Source organism: Mixophyes fleayi, chromosome 9 (assembly GCF_038048845.1).
Source record: "Mixophyes fleayi isolate aMixFle1 chromosome 9, aMixFle1.hap1, whole genome shotgun sequence".
NCBI classification, from domain to species: Eukaryota; Metazoa; Chordata; class Amphibia; order Anura; family Limnodynastidae; genus Mixophyes; species Mixophyes fleayi.
In genome coordinates, this window is record NC_134410.1 from 36569194 (window position 1) to 36592318 (window position 23125).

At 37.7% G+C, this 23125-nt stretch overlaps 1 protein-coding gene across 1 annotated transcript in view; it reads left to right on the forward strand.

Moving 5' to 3' along the window:
- The first annotated feature begins 15395 nt into the window (after positions 1 to 15395).
- CD40LG (CD40 ligand) overlaps positions 15396 to 23125 on the forward strand; it is a 28691-nt gene continuing 20961 nt past the window's right edge. The window contains exons 1-2 of the mRNA XM_075187294.1: positions 15396 to 15631; positions 18110 to 18247. Coding sequence (XP_075043395.1) covers positions 15470 to 15631; positions 18110 to 18247 — 300 coding nt within the window. The 5' untranslated portion in view covers positions 15396 to 15469. The remainder of the gene's footprint in view (positions 15632 to 18109; positions 18248 to 23125) is intronic.

The following is a 23125-nucleotide window of genomic DNA, read 5'->3' on the forward strand; positions in this document are numbered from 1 at the left end:
TGGTCACTGTAGAATGTACAATTCTGGTTTTGTTGCACGTCAAATCCCATTTATAACTTTTCTGACTGCCACATCTATAACTACCGGTGGAAGAATTAATTAGGAATTAAGATTTTAAGTGATGTGAGTTTATAGCTGTACTGGGTGTTTTTATTATTAATTTTTTTAAGGTGTTAAGATGTTTTGTTCTCTTGCATGTAATCTTAAGAGCATCAGAGAGATTATTTTAAAGGATAATTTATAATAATCTTCCAGTGTTTGGAATTGAAAACTTGTAGTTTCTTTTTAAAACAGTTTGTCAGTTACTGTTAGAGCATGCAAATTACATAAACTCGTAAACAGGTAACAGAGGTCTTCACCTATAGCAGCCGCCATTCCCGTAGAGCTAAACATGCTCACAGGTACTCGGATGCCCCCAGGACTTAAACTCAGAGTGGTACAAGTTTATAATCTTACTGTAGTGCAGGTGAGGGTCAGTTGGTAGTAACAGCAAAGTCCAAAACAGGCCGTGGTCAAAGGGTATATCAGCCAGCGGTAGTGAGGTCCAGGCAGAGGTCAGGGCTGGCGGCAAACAGCGTAACTAGGTAACAGGCAGAGATCAGGGTCACGAGCAATTCAACAGAGTTCAGTAAGCGAGCCAAGGGTCATACACAAAAGAATCAATCCAAATCACAAGAGTAGAGGAGCAGAGGAGCAGGTCAGCAGCCAAAGACTGAAGCTATAACCGGCAGGGAGGCTGAGCCCTCCCTGCCTTATATACATTGAAGCACCAATGGAAACTAGGGGCATGCAAGCAATCATTCCCCAGCTGGGAATGAGTAATTACTTAATGTTTACGCACGCACCCGGCTGGCCAGCTGGCCGGGTTGCAACCGTGAAGTGAGGAGCATCCCGGCCGTTGACATGGCAACGGCCGTGGCGAGGACCGGAAGTGACGTCCCGGTCATCATGACAATGTCTGGGAAGCATCTGAGGGGCCAGAGCGAGTCGCGGCAGTGCCGAGCCGCCGTGGCTCGTAACAGTTACTTAGCTTATGCAGTTGAGATAGGATTAAATGATATTTGTTTGAAATGTTTGAGTGAATATCTTTGATGGACAAATAGTTACATCAAATATGATGAAACTGGCTAAAAGAAATATTATAATTTTTTTTGTACTGACATGTGGTGATCCAAAAAGCTATTAAAGCCCACAGATGTAAAAAGTTTTTAAAGGATGATATTTGATTTGTGAAATAATGTTACATCCAGGAAACATATACACTACATACATGATTATGTGTGAGGTGAGACCAATTCACAACAAAAAATGTCCGATCTTCTTTGCAGTGTTCCACAACCCGCTGTGGGAAAGTTTAAAAACAAGTAAAATAAAGGAAAAGGTCGCTCATGATAGTGTAGAATTTTAAATACCACTAATCATAATTAAAAAAAAGCAGAGTACATTATCTGTAAAAATGTTATGCTTTCCTGTCAGTGGCTTCTATCTAGCTGTACTTTATCAATAAAATCGAATGTAGTCAGATAGCAGTGTTCTTGCAAGTGGGTAAAAATATCAAGAAGTTATCTGTGTGAATGATGGCTCCACATCCAATAATAAGCTGTTTTCTCATCTGGACGATATGAAATGATGTTCCACGGAGGCCAAACTTTTCAATGCATACCACAGACACACAGCAATGTCGCCATAAATCTGTGTGGACAACCACCCTACGCATTTCGTTCCTAGTACTGCATCAACGGTGCACAGTAAGGGTTGTTTGCCCAGATGCATTCAGACTCATAAAGAGGTTGAAATAACCAGTTTTACTAATGCTTCCTCAGGGATTAAAGTAACCTTATATTGAGAGTTTGTAGTTTATATTTGTGAGTTCCTCAAAGGTTCCCAGTATGCCATAGATATAATGCCTAAAATGGCAAATGCACATTTCCTCATTGCATCATTGGTGCAATGTTATATCTTCACTTAGCAACACCAAGTTCTTCAAGTTTCACCTGCTCTATCCTTAGAACATCGGCTACAGAGGACATAGACTTTTGTGTCCCAATCTAGAACTCAGAAGTGAAAGCTTCACATATTTGTAATAGGTTTTCTGCTTTTCAGTCTGGAATGTAGAGGTTAAGTGAATATATCACTGTTATATTACATTTGCGTAAGTTATTACTTACATGACCTCTTCAATAGTTAGTATCCCCCTATTGGATAGGAGATAATATTATAACAAGTTAACCCGTGCATTATACTCATGCATTCTAGTCAAATCAAGCTACTTAAGGTCTTAAAAAGGTTCTTGTCATGCATTTGGGCCTAGCCCAGGCCTCCTCAGGAGAAGAGCGTTACTTCCCGACGTAAGCGCCCTTTTTTAACGTTGTTTTGTCCACATGTCACCACCTCATGATTCTTCTCCATCACCTCATCCTTCATCTTCATCGCCACATCCTTAATCTCCATCGTCTTACTGTTCTAAAACCTCTCGATACACAACGTTTCTGCTAAACACCTTATCGCTGTGCTCAATCAGTCTTCCTTGAAGGGCAGTATTCATAACCTGCACTTTCACATCACTGCTTCTCCGTACTCATGAAAATGCGACATACAATTGTCCATGACCAAACACAGGCTCTTGTAAATAAATACCCAGACGGTCAAGAGTTTGAGCCCTCAACTGGTAAATTTAGCCTTTACTACCCCTCCCACGGGGGGAAGGGGGGATGATGGAAGTTAACTGACTTTACTATTATAATTTTTTTGTCAAATTATGTCAGTATACCAAATTTAAGGTCAATTGGATGAGCCCTTTCTGAGAACATAGTTTTTTCCACACACACACACACACTAACACACGCTGCTAGGCTTATACATATTAGATAATGCTAAGAATTTAGTAGGTCAGTGTATAACTCCGCCCAGCAGGTGGCGCTGCAGCTTGTTTTTTTTTCCCACACACAGACTAACACACGCCGCTAGGCTTTTATATTATAGATCATATAAGTTATAAATCGCAAGAATAAACTTTCAAGTATTGATGTATGTAAAGTGAACTAGGGTATAATAATAAACTTATAACATTTTGCCAATGCTAAGACAGCTATTGGAAGTAGGAAATAGTGAACCCATGATAAGAAAATAGAAAGACTTTGTGATCCCATTGCGGTCATTTATATCTTTTTGTGACTTGTATGAATCGCCTTAATTGTAAGTTTTGGATGTGAACTGTTAGCTTGTATTTGTGTGTTGCATGATGTGTCCTTTCTGAATAGATTAGTCTATAGGTTTATATCTAGAAAGTCTACCAAAATCTCTTCAGCTGAATGAGACAATGTCATATTGTGTTAGCTAACAAAATTCTCAAATCCACGCTGGAAGTCATTCCAGAGGAAGAGGATATCATCAATGTAATGTAACCACAATAAATGCAGTTTGGTCCTTGGGTGTCTCCTGACAATACAATATTCCTCTCCCATAACCCTAAAAGAGTTTAACAAAGTATGTTGCTTATGCAGTGTCCATTGCCTTATCTTTCTATTATAAATAATATTTTAATTTTTATACGAATCCTTTATGGGAGAGTACAAAGGAAAACAAAATCAGTTGTAATTTATTCAAGTTACAATCAATTGAGCTTATTAAAAGGGAATATCCCATTGCTGTAATTCCTTGCCCATGGTCAATACATGTGGAGAATAAAGAAATTGCATTTTAAATTGCAGAAAGCCAAAATGTATGAGGTCCTATAATAATATATTGCAATCTTTATATAACCTATGTGTGATCAATGAAATGTGAGGAAATTGTCTCTTTTAATGGTGTTAAACAATATTAAGAAATCTTTATTGTTCGCACATTTACTGAGACTATAGACTTCCTTGGTTTGTTGGTGAGGCTCTTGTGAACTTTCAGCAATAGATAATAGTAGGGATGATCAGTCTGATGGCTACTAATCCTTCATAGGCAAGTACTGAAGTTACACCTTTTCATTTTGTAGATTGTAGAATATTATCCAATTATTATACAGTTTTAAAGCAATTCTAACTACTTCAAACTGCAATATTAAAATAGGTAGTGTCAGTTACATATATTGCAATAAATGTTAACCTGACCAACTCCCACCAGAGTCTTCCCCTTCTGGAAACCCGTACATTAAAAATAAAAATGAATAACATGATCAATGCTATAGTTTTTAACTGGGTGGACTCTTACTTACAAAGTGATATATCATTTTATAGTTTTTTATGGTTTGTTTATATATATATATATATATATATATATATATACAACTTAACCCGTGCATGATACTCATGCATTCTAGTCAAATCAAGCTTCCCGACGTAAGCGCCCTTTTTTAACGTGGTTTTGTCCACATGTCACCACCTCATCATTCTTCTCCATCACCTCATCCTTCATCTTTATCGCCACATCTATCCAGATGTCTATCCAGACACAGGGATCTCTCTCAGCGGTCCTGAGTATCACACTCCTCTCACTCTGTCACCCCCGGCAACCACCAACCACTCCCCACTGTCACCCCCGGCAACCACCAACCACTCCCAACTGTCACTTCTCCTTTAAGAAATATATATATATATTTTTTAAATCTTAATAAACACTTTTAACAATTAACAAATTAAATTAACAAATTAAAAACATCTTAGTATACCAAATTTCAGCCCTTTCTGAATTTTTTTTTCCACACACACTAAGAATTTAGTAGGTCAGTGTATAATTCCGCCCAGCAGGTGGCGCTGCAGCTTGGTTTTATTTTTTCCACACACAGACAGACTAACACACGCCACTAGACATTTATATTTTATATATATATATATATATATATATATATGTCTTCAGTTATTTTTCAGACCAAACATAAGCATTGTGATGAAATGTGATCTAAGTGACTTTGAGTATTTCAGAAAACTGCTGTTCTCCTGGAATTTTCACGCACAACAGTCTCTAGAGCTTACTAGTGAGCCACAGTTCTGATTGCAAAAATGCCTTGTTACTGAGGGAGGTGAGAGGAGAATGGCCAGACTGGTTCAAGCTGACAGGAAGGTGAAAGTAACTCAAATAACCATGCGTTACAACAGTGGTATGCAGAAGAGAATATCTGATTACACAGCATGTCAAACCTTAAATTGGATGGGTTACAGCAGCAGAAAACCTCACTGGGTTTCACTTCTGTCACCTAAGAACAGGAAACTGAGTCTACAGTGGGCACAGGCTACCCAGCTGGATGGTTTAATATTGGAAAACTTTTGCCTGGCCCCTCGAATTCTGCTGTGACATTCAGATGGTGGGGGTCAGAATTTGACTCAAACAACATAAATCCATCCAACCTTTTAATCCCACAGAGTGTAATAAGGATGTAACCAAAAACATTTGCTGCTTTCTGCAGGACACTACTCTTCTTTCAAAGGACTGAAATGGTTTGTGCATGCCATCTTTTTTATTGTTATCCTTTTCTAACTAGTTTGCAAATGCCAGCTTTATGAAAGGTAATAAAATATACTTAAATCTGAAACCAAAATCTATCTTAGCATATATCCCCAGTAAAAATAGGACTACAAAGAAATGTAAAAAAAATACACACATCATATTAATAGTCTTTAATTTAAATAAACTCTCCTCTGGGGTTACTAAGGTAACCAGCCATGAGCAGCTTCACTCTGATTGTCTAGAGCGTGACAAAGCCACTCTGATCAGCCTTTGGCGTATAGATTCCAAATGGGGTATCAATGAACTTCATTGCATCACTTAGTTTAATTGATACATTTTATGAATGAACCTCATTGATATAGTGAAGTTAATTTTTACTCCATGTGGGGTCTACATATCTTTTATTTTAATGTAGGAGTTTGCTCAGGCCTGTCTTGTATTAAAGACATTGGTGAACAATACAAAGGATAGTACTCAACACATTAGTTTCCACTCCACCTGCTTTTTCTGTGCATGATCATCCACTGAAACAAATTCAATTTAATATAAAAATCATGTCACTTTTAGTTTAAACTTCCATTAGAACACACAGCAAGCCCTTTTAATACAGGCATCAAGATCATGCTCAGTGGTATTTTGATTAAAAAAAAAACAATTAGAATATTACATTGGTTGGAATTAGGGGCAGCACAGTGGCTCAGTGGTTAGCACTTCTGCCTCACAACACTGGGGTCATGAGTTTGATTCCCGACCATGGCTTTATCTGTGTGGAGTTTGTATGTTCTCCGTGGGTTTCCTCCAGGTGCTCTGATTTCCCCCCACATTCCAAAAGCATACTGGTAGGTTAATTGGCTGATATCAAATTGACCCTAGTCTGTGTGTGTGTGTGTCTGTGGATGTGTGTGTGTATATGTTAGAGAATTTAGACTGTAAGCTCCAATGGGGCAGGGACTGATGTGAGTGAGTTCTCTGTACAGTGCTGTGGAGCTGTGGAATCAGTGGCGCTATATAAATTGATGATGATGTACATCGTCCACTCACTTTACCACTTAGTGATGCTTCCACTACTGAGTTTCAATAATGAAGGTTTGAGCTGCTGCTGCCAGAATTGGTGTATCGTTGTGAATCACCACTTATTGCAAAATATGTGTATATATAATTGCTGTACAATAAAAAACATGAGATAAAATTGAATGATTTTCTTAAAATGTCATTGATTTAACCTTTTAAGGTTTAAGTACCTTCACAGCTGGGAATTTTCTTAACTGAAAATGCTTAACAATATGAAACCTTTAATTGCAAAACCCCATCAATCCTGATTAAACAATGCTAACGTTTCTAATCTTACATAGGTATATTATTAATTTACTTGTGAAGAGTCTGTTAAGTTTTATTTCTACAAGCAACAGGATATATGCTGGTCTTTGATAGCAAGGAGCTCAGTATACTAGGTCTAGTCTCACTTATTGAAGTGTGACCAATTTAATCTTTGACAAATCCTACATTGTATTTTTATTCAGGGGCTTGTTCTTCAGGGGACCTAAAAATACCTGTGTACAGCTAATTTCTTTCAGGTATAGCAGTATGGTAATCCAAGAGGGGAAACTTTACTGTAACCAAAGATAGTACCCCTATAGCCTCCCACTAGTGTGTAGAACATTGCCACATAATCCCTGTGTATATAGAGAATACATACTGTCAACCCCTTCACCCGTTGGATAAATATGTGAACTGATTATCAACCAATCACTATAGATTCATCTGTAAACAATCTTTCCTTGCTGATTGTGTCTTCCTATCCATTACTCTCATTGAGTTGCCTATAGACTTAAAGCCTGATTTAGACGTTTAGTGCATTTTGTGTCCTAATCTGTGGTCGTAGTGGGGATGTATACGGTGGTATTTGATTTTATACTGCCACTTCTCCTTCTGCCTACATTCCCATTATATCTTCATACCATCACTTCTAAATTTTCATGCTGCCATTTCTAAATGTCCACTTGGAACTCTAGTGCTAATCATAGGCATACAAATTATGCTGCAAATATTCCAGACTTATGTGTATATGTCAAAGTACACGTATCTCAATATATAACAAGTAAAAAAACAGGTGTATTTCTACACCAGGGGGTAAATGTATGAACGTCCGTTTTTTTCAACTCGCCGGAAATCGGCGCTTTGCAGCTAAAATTTAAAGCGGCGATGGCTCGTAAAGACAAACTTGCCTTAACAAGCCATCGCCGCTTGTAAAGGCAAATTTGCCTTTACAAGCCATCGCCGCTTTAAATTTTAGCTGCAAAGTCACCGATTTCCGGCGACTTGAAAAAAAACTGACTTTCATACATTTACCCCCAAGTGTGCGTTCGGCGTATATATGCTTAGGCCCGAAGCTAGCATAGAGATGCAGCTTCACAGAGTTAGCTATAAATACTAAAGTTGCATTACCCTATTTGTATATAATATAAAGTAATACACAAGAGAGAATAGTGTATTCACAGTATCATTATAAATACGGAAGTTGCATTTTCCATATAAAATATAATGTTACCCATATAAAATGTAATGAAATACAAAACGCAACCATTGTTTACCGCTTTATAATCAAATAGGAATCTTCTTTTCTGCAGTAGTCCAAATGGAAATAACAAATAAGAAACATGAATAGCCAGCGGCAACTTGATCTAATATAGCCATAATGCAAAGGAATGAAGTACTATCAGCTGGAGGGGTCAATACGCAAACAGCCAATCAGAAGTGACTAGATAGTGGTTTTTATTGTCATCATCATTACACAAGGCTTCCAGTGAACACAAAAGACTAGGTTCCCAGGGTAGAATTACAGATCATGAGGGTGACCATACCTGAAAGTGTTTTAACATTTTGGGTTTATTTCCACTTTTACAATCGTGTAAAACACGATATGATAATATAAATGACATGTAACATAAAATGGAGATTAAAAATAAATGCAAAATGTCAAGTGACAATATACGTCAAATCATTTAGGGTAGGAGACCAGTTTCATCCTAGGGTACAGCAATGGTGTGGGAGTTTGTAGCTGTTTGTTCATGTGGGACTTTGTACTACAATGGTGGTATAAAGCAATAATGTACAAAGCAAGCAGGGGATGTACCAAACAATATCTGAGTAAAGAGAGTTTCACAGATGCAAATAGTACTACTGAAACACTTATCTATGTGCAGACTTTCAGTCTATTTTTCATTTCAAAGACCTTAACTGAACACTGCAACATAAAACACTTATCTCCCTCTCGCTTTCATAGACAATGACAAATATTAACAATGAAAATGCAGAAAAGCAAGCATAGCAGTTTTTCTACTTATGGTGCAGTGTGGTTTATAATATATGAGCTGGGCTTAACAAGGCATTAAATACAAGAAAAAAAGTTTCTAGTTATATCTGTCACAATCAAACGTGTTTCAACTTGAAACCATTATGTACTCTCTACAAATAACACAGTCAATCCACAAGTAAACTATAGTCAGCCAAGAAGGCGAACAACTATTCTCTGATGAATCCATACTATATGGGGAAACGCGTCAGGTCATTTATCCGGTGTGAAAAGTCTCTAGTGAATACTTGCTACTGACAATCAAATATCCTGTTTGCCAAATCCTAAGCACATTAATACATGTGGACACCTTTTCCTTATTGGGATCTGCTTTTTTAAATTTGCAATTGCTCCAAATCTAGCAGAGAGTGAAGGTGAACTGACTGTGGGAAATAGTAGCTGCTTCCTTGTACAGCGGAATCGGCTAACGAGTGAGTAATGCTGTTAACTACTTAAATTGCAATCTCTACAACGTGGAAAGTCTGTGAATTGATGGCAGGAGATACCGATCACATAACTTTGCTGTAGAAAGAAGCAACTATTTTGTGAGCAGCATTGCTAATGACTAGTATTCTGTGGAAATGGCTGCGTCCTGTGTAGTATAATACTTTGGGCAGACAATGGATTCCACAAAGCTGTTTGTTCATAGGAAAGTCTCAATATGCTAATAGATAATTAATATACATATACTGTAAGTACCATTTCTTGGTCTCTACTCCGTTATTCGGATAAAGGAACGCTAATTTTGCAGAAATATTTGAATATTGAACAGGGTGGTAAGCAATTTCATGAGATTTATATTACTAATTGATATATATAAACTGCTCAGGTGCCTTTTGAGTGACAGGGCCGTGATTGCCACTATAATTAACGTCTAAAAAACATGTAAAACTCTGTACTAGAAAACACATTGTATTATTATACCTAAATATTAATTTTGCATGTACATTTTGACCTTACTAAATGAAAGTTCGCAGATCAAATGTTATGTTTTATGTTACAAGATCATTGCTAATAAATTATATTATGAAAATGTTGTATAATCTTGTTTCTCTTATCATTATAATTATTATATATGATAAAAGTCAATGTGTGTCTCTATATTTCTTTATTTATAAATCAGGTGCTAACAGAACACTTAGAGGCAGCCATTTCTCTTGCATATTTAATAGTGACTATAACATTCACATAGCGCCCGTTTAGAGTTATGTGATCTATCTAATATAGTTTCATATATGTCTTATTTGTTTTGTCAATGACTACCCTAGGTATAGAATGACACCAAGGGCTAGATTTACTAAGCTGCGGGTTTGAAAAAGTGGGGATGTTGCCTATAGCAACTAATCAGATTCTAGCTGTCATTTTGTAGAAAGTACTAAATAAATGAAAGCTAGAATCTGATTGGTTGCTATAGGCAACATCCCCACTTTTTCAAACCCGCAGCTTAGTAAATCTAGCCCCAAGTATTTAATTCAATGGATAGCTTAAGTAGTTGTGTCGGAGCCATCTAGACAATCCAGTCAGTTCTCATTAGGTATCTGTCTTCAGACTTTATCATCGTCACCCAAGTATTGCAGTATGTGTATACCAAGAGGTGTGCAACTCTATGAAATATTTTCCTACATATGTAATAATTGCTGTTTGTATGGAAACTGTTTTGCTCAGTGTAGGTGATTTCCAGGTTTCTAGGTCAATTTGTAAACTGTTTATGTTTTGTTACATCTCTCTTAAGACAAATACAGGCTAGGCAAGGCTGTATTTACCATATTGGTAAACTAGACATGTAATGCGACAGCACAAAATTATTTTTATGTTACGTTTATTTATTGTATTTTCTTTTGTTGTTTTTTTTTTAAAGATTTTATTTTTGCAAGGGTCAACAGTAAGTAACATTCTGTGCAGCAATGTGTTGCAAACAGCAAATGAATATACATGCATTAAAACATACAGCGTCTTATTAGAAAAGACAAGGGTAAGGGTGTTGACCCGATTTTTCAATAAAGAGAGAAAGAAGAAACTTTAAAGAAAGAAGTTAAACAAAAGAGAGAGAAGTAGGGAGGCGTTGTGGCAGACTGCCCCAGCGTGAAAGAAAGGAAGGAGTGGAGTAGAATCTAGAAAAGAGAGGAGAAGAGATGGGAAGGACGAAGTGGGAAACTGAAGGAAGGGTCCAGATGGAGCCATGCTGTAGAGTCACGTGGCGAAAGGAGTTTGGATTTGGAAGTATAAGGTCCATGGTGCCCACAACTTGTTAAATGATTTAGATGTATTGCGGATGATACATGTCATGTATTCCATTTGATACACATACCATGCTTCCAATCAGTGGCAATTTAATATAGGGCAGCAGAGACTATGTGGCGAAACGTCTTCATTTGATGTTTGGTAACTGATGGAATCCCAAGTGGAAGGAGGAAAAACCTGGGAGAATAGGGGATGTCAAGTTGCAGTAGTTGTGAAGCAACGTTCCAAAGTTCCGTCCAGAAGGGGGTAAGTTTGGGACATTGCCATCAGATAAGGAGGAAGGATCCTTCTGTCCTGCAACACCTCCAACATTTGCTAGACGAACCTGGGAAGATTTTTTTATAGTTTGGTTGGAACCAAGTACCATCGATAAAGAAGTTTATAAACATTTTCTTTCAATTTTACACAGAATGAACTGGAGGCTGTGTTAGTTCTTATTTTCTCCCAGTTGTCGTTATCTAGTGGTCCTCCCAGGTCTTTTCCCCAATCCCACTCATGAGAATCTCAGTCATCCGAATCAGGACTCTTTATAATAGTTCCCAGTATAGTAAGAAAATTAGACCTTTGGTAGAAGACCGCCAGAGAGAAACTGATTCAAAAAAGGTCAACAGTCTACTGCCTAAAGGTAATTTAGTGGTAGAATGAAGATTTCTTAATTGTAGGTATTCAAAAAGGTATACGTTTGGAGTATTAAGTTTTATTTTTAAGTCATCGAATGAGGGAAAAGAGGTGTCTCTGGTGATATTGTTGAGGTAGCGTATACCTTTCCGCTTTCAATGTTCAAAGGATAGAATTATACATCCTGGTGAAAATTTAGGGTTATCAAAGAGTGGGATGATCGGGCTGGGAGCAGGGGCAAGCTTAAATTTCATGTTTGCTCGCTCCCAAAGAGTTAACGAGAGTGCTACAATTGGGTGATGAGAAGCGTACTGTATAGGACTAATGCGAGGGAACGGCAGGAGAGGGGAGGCGGAAGAGATCATCAAGCTTTCCGCTGCGATCGAGACCCAAAATCTGGAGGAACTAGGAGTTTTCCATAACACACACTGGGCAAGTTGCGTCACTAAAAAATAATGTCTAAAATTGGGTACCCCCTAAGCCACCACCCTGTGCTGAAGTTTTTAATTTTTTTATTGGTATTTATCAACTACCTATTTTTCCTGGTTAAAATAACATAGGAGGGTGTATTGGATAAAGGGACAATATGGGATGTATAACCGGTAATTTAGGGTGAAGCGCTCACAATGCCTAGGGCAGCATAGCTCCAAATATGGCCCTGACACAGTTTACAAGTAAACATGCATATATTGGAAAACTGTACTAAATAATAAAGGGTCTATGTCAGTGGTGGGCAACAGCTAGCCCACAGAGACTCCACCTGTGGCCCCCTCTTCTGTCTTATTTTCTGCTTAATAAGAAGGCAGAATTTAAGTCAGAAGAGCTTCCGCTAGTGAGTGGGGAAGTTTGGGTTGCATGTGTGGAGGTCTAGGTGGCATGTCTAGAGATCTGAGTGCTTTATGGGTAGGATGTGGGGAGGTCTCAGTGGTATGTAGGTGGGATTTGGGGAGGTCTGAGTGGCATGGTGGTATCAAGTGGGGAGGTTGGAGCGGTATGTGGGTGGCAATTGGGAGGTCTCAGTGGTATGTGGGTGGCATGTGGGGAGGTCTGGTAGGTACGTGGGGACATATGAGGGGCATGTGGGGGATTTTTTATAATGTATTTGAGTAAAACTGCTCTCTCACATTTATTTTCACAACAATATATACAATGCTAATATGTCTTATGTCCAAGGCTACATTATAGAAATAATAGCATATTGCTATCTCATATTTGAAGATCAGATGCATCTTGAACTTGTTCCTTTTGCAACCAACATTGCGATCCTATCCAGAGGTCTCTTTGCATGGCCTTATATGCAACAAAAAATGACAGATAAAGGAACAGGAAAAATCGTACAGCACTTTAGAACTCTCTGTTGCTACAGGAGTCCTCTTACATGCTTGAATGATGAAGCTGAATGGAAAGGGAACCAAGACATCTCCTACAATGGATTAAAATTTTCATGCAGCATCTGATACAGCAAAAAAGTCCGAGTCTATCCTCATGAGAAATATAAATAAATAAGTAAAATACAGTGACGCTTTCAGTTTTAAGACTTACTAGTCATGCAGTGGATGCTGGAAACCCAGATCAGCACAACATCCGGATTCTTAGCCTCACTAAGGAAGGGGATTTACCTATTCACCCTCTTCGGATTTCTTGCCTCCTTGTCCCTATGATATGTGGTGAAGCCGTGTCAGGGCCCCGGCACCACTGCAGCCATGTTTGGTCCATTCATTTTAAAACTGAGACTAAACCTTATTTAACCTGAAGTCCAAAAGGGGATTTCATATTTGCAAATCCCCAAATATTTGTTGTCCTTGTTTATTTCCCAAGAAATCCAGCAGATGAGTATGCACAGAAACACTTTAGAATAAAGGGACCCTATTATGCTATTATGCTATGCTGTTCCTCAGTAAATTGCAGGTTAAAAATAGGGATTTAAAAGACTCCTTTACTATAGGAACAAATGTCACCTACATGTCGTAAACACTTTGTTGAGCTACCCCACTGCTTTATCAGCTTTGTGGGTACTGCTTCATTTTGGACCTTATGTTGGGTCAGTGCTTGCTTATTGTTGGATATTGGTATTATTATTTGAATTTACCTTAAAATGCAACTTTTATTAGGGAATTACAACTCCTGGGGATGCTGGATTATTAAGACTAGTGGTGATAGGCTTCTATTTGACTGCTTTTGGCACTCCAAAATTAGGAATGGATGTTCTTATGGACTGTGCAAAATTATGCATGAAATGGTTTTCTGTTTTATAAGGATGAATCACTAAACCGTGAATGTAATATCAACTTGAATACCACCTGCCCTTTGGAGGTTTCCTCCTTTCACACCTCATGTAGCCCCCATTCTTGTTTATATTAATGTTGGTAAGGCTTTCCAGAGATATTTAGGATATACTGGGCTTCATTTAGAGTTAGAAGCAAAACATTATTGGATAACATGGATAAATCATGTTACAATGCAAGGAGTGAAAATGCATTTATTACTTTTACAGGGAATATTCTGACTGCTTTTGTACGTAGCACAAACATGCTGGACAGTTTTATTTTTACACTGCTATTTAGAGTTGAGCTGAGACACACACTCTAACTAAAAATATGTCAAAACATTTTAAATGTGTCCCCCAATCCCCATCCCCTGAAATGCAGCAAGGAATTGCCATGGTGCAAATTTGCTCCTTTATTTGTTTTGCACCTTACCTATGAGGCCATTACCTTTTTCTCTATTAATGTTAATTACTTCTGGGCAGGGCCGGATTAAGGGAATAGAGGCCCCCGGGCTAAGAGTAGTGTGAGGCCCCTCCCCCCCGTGAGCCCTCACCCGAGAGATTACCTCCTTCCGTTCTTCTGTTACTCCCTGTAGTACACCCGCGGTGCGCAGTAATCTCCTTACTGAGATCTCGTGAGAGTGAGACTGAGTCATAGTCTCACTCTCACGAGATCATCTCAGTAAGGAGATTACTGCGCACCGCGGAAGCACTACAGTGACAGCAGACAGCTAACAGCATAACATTTGCTGTTAGCTGCCTGCCATTCCCCAGCTGACAGTCGGAACTGGGGGCGCCCTTTGAATGCTGGCGGGCCCCCCAGATGCCCTGGGCTCTATCCCAGTTAGACCTCGGCTTAATCTGGCCCTGCTTCTGGGCAACAAAGCCTCTTTATACCATTGGAGAGTTTGAATTGTTTCTCATGGTTTATAAATGATAATTTGTTGAACAGTGTACCATAGACTGTACACTTTCCTGACAGGTCCCGGATTTTGTAAAGCCTACACAGGCCCAGAATTGAAGAGGTGGCAGGCTGGCCAGCCCTTGTTTCGTCATAAGCAGCAGAAAATGTGATCAGACAATGAACACGATTTTATTGTGTATGAGATTTTTCATCCAATCATACTAATTATGCCTCATAGGATCTGGCTGTTTGGCCCGAACAACTGGATCTGTCCAATTTGCTGCAGAAATGTTTTACAGCTACAAACGATTATGAGAACCCAAAAAATAAATTGGTGATCGGGAAAACATTTAATTCCCTTCTGCGGAAAGACAAGTACGTGGATAATTTTGATCACCTTAAATGTCTATCAAACCGTTTCCATAGAAAAACGTTATAGGTGGAAAATATTCTTCGAGAACCTGTGGAATATAAATGAATTATTCTATTGTGCTGTAACCACGCTACACGTCATACTACAAGCAGCAAAATAAATATTCCAGGAAGTGTATAGTTCTCAGAAGTCACTTCTAGCTGCTCTCTTAAACTAGCACCCGTTTTAATGTCATACACTGTATCTGACTGCAAGCAGAGGATATAACCCATAAGCTGTACAATGATTAACTCTCACATCCAAAGTCCTGCAGCATATCCATCTCAGCAAGGATCGCCCTTTTCTATCATGAAAATCGCTATATGGCTTTTTACTTTTTCTGTTCTTGCACAGATTATTGGAACCTGTATTTTTGGGATATATTTTCAAAAGAAACTAGATAAGGTAAGATAAAGAAAACTCACATTTATAGACCGATCTTTTAAATTTCAAATTCTTCCAAAATAATTAGGGCATGAATTTAAATTACAAAATTAAATGGTAAATGATCTTTATTTGAATTTGCTAAATAAATAAGCTTTAAGCGTTTTTTATTGAGTTTAACCACTTCCGTGATTTTACAGAGTTTGGTAATATTTTTCTGTAATATATACAGCGTTTCTTAATCAATTTTATACCACAATGCTGACTATTTTATTTTCCAGTATGGCCAAATGTAAATTCTCCAAATATTTATCAAATGAGGTGTACTGATCATGGATAGTCTATATATGATAGTTCATGTGCTTTCTCCTTTTGTCTTGGAAATAATGGACTGCTCCCTTGGGAAAAATTAAAAAGTCTAAACTCTATCGTAAAATTTTATAATCTATTATTGTGAGATCTCTTGGGAATTGTATCATACATTGGTAACTGAATTTGGAAATTTATTTTCTTCAATATCAACTTTGCGAAAACAAAGGTGTTATTGTCAATATATTTAATAATATTTAATTTAAACTTGGAAATAGTGAATTTGTAATCGGTAGGAGAGGGTTAATACATGTAATTACTAGCTCAGCACATCAAATTGCATTGTACACGAGATTAGTGACCGTAGTGTAATTGCTATGCGCCATTAGAAAATCAGAATAATTGGGTGCTTATTATCATTTCCAGACTTTAGTCATAGAGGACAAATAAAGAATAGAAGATGGTGTTCAATGAAGATGGTAAATCTCATCCACTACATTAGGACCAATTTTATTAAGATAATTAAGTTTAAGAGGATACCAATTTATTTACAGAAGTTCCAGCTTTCCTGAATCTAGTTTAAAGATACTTAGGGTCAATTTAGGAATTACTGTGATTGAGTCATTTATGAGTGAAAGATATATAGAAGCGCATTTCAGAAATCAGCAAAAGTTACTTCACAGAAGTACTTATACAAGTCATTATTATTTTTCATCATTTTGTTAATGGAAATTTATTTTACACTTTCCCCAAGAACGGTCATTTACTTTACTTTACTTTCAGAGAAGACCACTGCCTATTGGAAGATATATGGATAGCCCCGAACCCATGTTCTTTTCCTGTTTGCTTCCAATATAATAACCTTAATTATTTAATAACCTTAATAATGTCTTTATTTATTTGTATTTTTTTTATTGTTGATCCATAATGCATTTTAAATTATGCTATTGCTTTAATGTGAAACAATTCTACAAATTGATATCTACATAAAGACATATGCTATGTAAAATCTCCTCACCATCACCTACAAGGCCCTCTCCCACTCCACCACCCCATATATCTCTAACCTCCTCTCTATTCACACTCCCTCTCGCTCCCTGCGATCGGCCAATGACCGTCGCCTCTCCTCCACTCTGTTCACCTCATCCCATTCCACAATCCAAGATTTTTCCCGTGCAGCCCCCCTCCACTGGAACGACCTCCCTTGCTCCATCCGTCTGTCCTCTAATGTGTGCTCCTCCAAATGGGCACTTAAAATTCACCTGTTCCTTAAAGCCTACCAGCCATCCACCTAACCCTTTCTCGTTCTCCCCAGCTCGCTCTCATCTCCTCTCTCCTCCCGGACCTTTTTTTCACTCCTCCCACACTATATCCCAACTGACTCCCCTCTGTCCTTATTGTCTGTTTACCCTCACTTAGGATGTAAGCTCTTATGAGCAGGACCCTCACCTCCTGTCTCTAGACCTCTTCTTCTGCTCCAACCTCACTACAATAGCCTTGCCGGAGTTTCTGAAGTTTTGGTATTTTTCGTTTATTGTTCTGTTCTGTATTACCCTGTATAGTCTACTGTTTGCATTGTGCACGGCCCTGCGGAAACCTTGCCTAATAAATGAAGGCTAATAATAATAATAATATTGCCACTTTATTTCGTTGCCAAAAATAAATTAAGCTCTTAATAAATTTTAATAAGTATATGCAAATGTACAAGGTTGATGCAACATGATTTTAGATCCCTGTATATTAATATTTAATTTTCAGTTAGTGCTCCATTTCACACATCTACATATGAATACCTCTTGCATGTGAGGTTGCCATTAGTGTTATGGAAAAAATATCAGCCTTCCTATTTCTGTCATGTTTCTGTCCTATTAATAAGATTGACACCAAGGGGTAAATTTATCAAGCTGTGGGTTTGAAAAAGTGGAGATGTTGCCTATAGCAACCAGATTCTAGCTGTCATTTTGTAGACTGTACTAAGTAAATGATAACTACAATTTGATTGGTTGCTTTAGGCAACATCTCTACTTTTTTCAAACCTGCAGCTTGATAAATTTACCCCCAAGTCCCAAAAAGTTTAGTGAGTGTGCTTTGTGACCAATATATATGTAGAGCAAAATGGCAGTCCCCATCACATGACCTTGTTGAATTAACAAAATAATTATGTTTTTGTTTTTCATTTTTTTTACAAAGATTGAAGATGAAATGGACTTACATGAGGATTATTTATTCCTGAGAACAATACAGAAATGTCTGAAAGGAGGAAACATAGACTCCACATTACTGAACTGCAAGGAGGTTATAGCTAAATTCCGCAAGCTAATCTCTGAGGTAAATTGTGTTGGTGTGCAGACTGCTGTGTGTCTTGTGTTTTGTGTTTTTTATCTTTTCCATTTACAAATGGAATATATATCATGAACCCTTATTTAGAAAGGTTATTATATCTGAAAATAAAGCAGACATTGTTGTTTCTTGCAGATACAAGTATTTAAGGTGGGATTTTGTGGGTAGAAGTGATCTTCATTAAATTGCATTTTCTACAAGCAAGTAGTATCATTGCAGCATAAATAAACTTTTACATGTCCGAAAAGTAAATTCTTAAATGGGGGTATTTTCATTTTTGGGTGTTTAGTTTCACTTGCAAGTGAAGAGTCTTTCAAATGGTATTTAATTTATATTGATGTGGAAGCATAATATTAAGTGTGCATAATTGTTATCTAATTTGTGGATAAAATGTAGCATAGAAACATTTTCAGTATTATTGCTTGAATCTGAAGCTATCATCATCTCTTTCACTATAAATGGATTGTCACTCACTAGTCATTCTACTGCAATTAATATATAGCTCTATTATCATTACTTACAGTAGCTGACATGTTTAGAGCCAGACATGCTGGGTGAATGGAGAGAGAGATATCACCAAGTGTGACCTATTTGCTGTGGAAAGCTGTTATAGAGGGATTTTTTTGCCTGCAAACAGAAATTTCAATTAATACAATAGAGAAAAAAAAACATACTCTTAGGGCTAGATTTACTAAGCTGCGGGTTTGAAAAAGTGGAGATGTTGCCTATAGCAACCAATCAGATTCTAGCTGTCATTTTGTAGAAGGTACTAAATAAATGACAGCTGGAATCTGATTGGTTGCTATAGGCAACATCCCCACTTTTTCAATCCCGCAGCTTAGTAAATCTAGCCCCTACAGTCCCTTTAAAAACATAACAGACTCCCAAAATAAATGTACGTTTTATTGTTAAAACTGACTAAGTATGAGAAAGTCTACAATAATGAATTCTTCGATAATGTAAAAATGCATCTGTAAGTTATTTTCTTAAGTGACAATGAAAGCCACAGATCCAGCCCAGACAATTAACTCTCGATTTTCACATCTACCTCTCAGTTGCACATTATGGTTCTATGCAAATCAACTACTTCACTTTGTCTGTGGTCAAAATATACTAAAGTATATTCTTTTAAGGTTAAATTAATGCTATGAGCTTGGGCCTGATTCATTAAGCAACTTAAATTAAGAAGTTTCTTATTTAAGTGTCCTGGACAAAACCATGTTACAATGCAAGGGGTGAAAATTAGTTTTCTGTTTTGCACATAAGTTAAATACTGACTGTTTTTTCATGTAGCACACAAATATCACAATTAAATTTCAGTGTACAAATAAGCTATCAAGTATTTGTGTGCTACATGAAAAAACAGTCAGTATTTAACTTATGTGCAAAACAGAAAACTAGTTTCCACCCCTTGCATTGTAACATGGTTTTGTCCAGGAGACTTAAATAAGAAACTTCTTAATTTAAGTTCCTTAATGAATCAGACCCCTTGTGTTTTCTTCTATGTTGAAAAGCTTTGTGCTTTGTATTTTTCTACTTGATTCGAACAGTGAATCATTTCCAGCATTCTGCAATTATTATTTCAGTTTTGTCATTGAGCAACGTTGTTCTGTCTATGGATGACTAAGTATTACTTTATTACATCAACTAAAGACAAATTTGGCAGTTAGAGATGAGACAATCGATTTATATGAATTTGAACATTGCACAAATTTCTTAAATTTGGACAAACTGGACCAATCACGAATCAAGCCTGTTTCAGGTGAATACAAAACACTAGCTGTAGAATCAGATCAGTCACAGAGAAGTTAATGAAAAAGGGCCACAAACAAAGTAGTCACCATTATGTGGTTAAAACTATTTAAAAGACCAGTTCCAGCTCCCGCTCATTCATCCTACTTCTGTGAGAAAGGAAACTACTTTCAGAGCCTTTATAGTGACTCTTGAATGTCTTATGCAGCTCTGGGGATTGCTTAGAGTCACAGCTGATGCCTGGAACTTAAATCATCATCATCATCATCAGTTATTTATATAGCACTGCTAATTCCGCAGCGCTGTACAGAGAACTCACTCACATCAGTCCCTGCCCCATAGGAGCTTACAATCTCAATTCCCTAACATACACACTCACACACACACACACACAAACACACACAGACTAGGGTCAATTTAATGGTAGCCAATTAACCTACTAATATGTTTTTGGAATGTGGGAGGAAACTGGAGCACCCGGCGGAAACCCGCGCAAACACAGTGAGAACATACAAACTCCTGGATCTATTCTCTGTCAGAGCCAGATCCCAAGGTGCTGGATCAATAGTTTATGGACAATCTGAAGGACTTTATACATCATTTAAGCTCTCCAGCACATATTTTCTATGTCGGTGTAGAAGATGGCTTGTTCCACCCCTGCACTGACTATCAAGCCTTGAATCAAATCACAGTTAGAAATCAATACTTCGTGCCTCTGATTCCTAAACTGTTGGAACATTTGCAGTCTTCAAATTTTTACCAAACTCAGCAATCTGACATACAGTCTGGTTCATATTTGGCAAGGCTCTGAATGTAAGACTACCTTTCAATGACATATGGACATTCTGATAATTTAGTATTGACATCTGGACTCTGTATCTCCCCCAGCTGTCCTTTAGAAAGTAATGAATGATGTGTTACCAACCTTCTTGACCAATGTATGATCCGGACTATATTCAAGTTGTCCTAGGTTGCCTCAGACAATAAAATTTATTTGCAAATATTAAGAAGTGTACCTGGGACACATCGTTATCCTGAAAGGTTTACAGAAGGATTCAGCGAAGATGAAAGCCAAAGGTGACTGGCCTCATCTGCGGGAAGTCAGGACAGTTTAATGTTTTGTATGTTTTTTTCTAATTACTATTGAATGATAATTCAAGGAGTCTCAAGAATCATTGCTCCTCTCACAGTTCTCACTGGTGAACAAATCATTCCACTTATCCCCTGTAGACCAAAAAGCGTTTGAGTCTCTGATATCTGCCACAGTCCTGCCACAACGACTCTACATGTCCATGTACTTTGGATACATGGCAACAGGGGCTGTTCTGTCTCAACAACAGAGAACAAATATGACAGTGCATTTGTAAACATTGTTATTAAATAAGCTCCATTCAGCAAAGAGGCATTGTCCCATTTAAGACAGTGAGATATTAGCGTTGAACTTTCACATGCCAAAACTTGTTGGAGGGACACAAACCCTATTCAACCTGTCTACTGATCATAGCAACCTGGAATATAATAAGAGAGCATGCAGCATTAATAGTCATCAGATCAGGTGGGCCCTTATTGTCCTCTGGGTTTAATTTTCACATCAGTTATCAACCTGGTTCTCTGGACCTTAAGGCTAATGCTTTATCCAGACAGTTTGGAGAACCAGGAATCCAGAAATGATCTTTTCAGCAGGAACTGTATTGGCAGCACTAACTAAAAAGACCTTCTGCCAGATGTGTTTAACCATTATCCTGCAACTTCTAGTATTCCCTAATGGTATGCAGGTTTCACAACCCTGGTGGATGGTTTTGTCCATTTCAATTGGAAAATAAAATCATTGAGAATTCTTTAAAACTATGAGCATGTCCAGAACAAACTCTGTTCAGAAAGTTAACTTACACCCTGGATATGCTCAGAGTGGAAGTCACTGTCCCAGCTACTTACAGCTTACACTGACTTCCTACCAGGTTACTGTGGGTTGACACTTTGATCCTGTCTGCACATATTCTATGATTGAAATCAGCTTTCTGCCCACAGCTTGTTTACAGAACACACTGATCTCTGTAACCCTGCGCCCTGCTTGTTGGTTGACTGCAGCTTGCTAATGCTATTCTCCAGGCAGCATTCAGTCAGCTGTACCTGGGGAATAACTTTCAGGGAAAGCTGGTTCTAGGGTGACTATAGCACTCAAGTGTCTTCTATTGTTCAGAGATTGTTGTACAGTGACGATTGAAAAAAATATAAGAATCTTTTAGGATCGTAAAACCCATGTATCCATGTACAATGATCCGTCCACTAAATACCCAATTTTCACTTACATCAATATATGTGGTTCAAATTCTTTTTATATATTTTATTCTAATTGTGAGCCTGACTTCTCTGTCTAAAACTACCTTTTTTATTCAGATAAATACTTCAGTTTGTCTTTCCTCAAATTCTCTTAATATACTTTATTTTTATTGGGACACTAAATTATGTTATAAACACATACTTGCCAACTCTCCCGGAATGTCCGGGAGACTCCTGGATTCCGGATGGGTCTCCCACCTCTGCCCACTTCCTAGTGAAATGGGCAGAATTCGGGAATCATGGCCTTTGGCCCCACCCCACGCTGTAAAATGACGCATTTGCCTCATTACGTCAAAAAGGGGGCATGCAAAATGACTCGATTTTTGGAGCCCCGCCCCCCGCACGCCCACCTCCCTTCGGCAGCTCCTAGACACCAACTAGAAGTTGGCAAATATGTATACACATCTGTTTTTTTAGTCTAAAAATATCACAATAGCTTTGTTTCAAGCTTTTTCTATATACTTTAAATGTGCCAGAAAAGGTCTGTCTTATAATTGCCCTTTTTTACTTAAATAGCACAATGGTTGTAGTTATAATTAAGTTAATTTACTTTATACCAAGTGTGCCCAAAAATATTAAATATGACCAATATGCACATTATAGTTAAATAAAGCATCAAAAACAAAAGAAGTGCAACTTTAAACTGCAAAAGTTGAAAAATAATGCTTTTAAATACCCACCCTAGCTTCCATTTTCATTAATCATATTAGTGGTAGAAAGATGGTTAAGATAGTGGAACAAAATAGATGATCATACACTTCCTATAGGAAATGC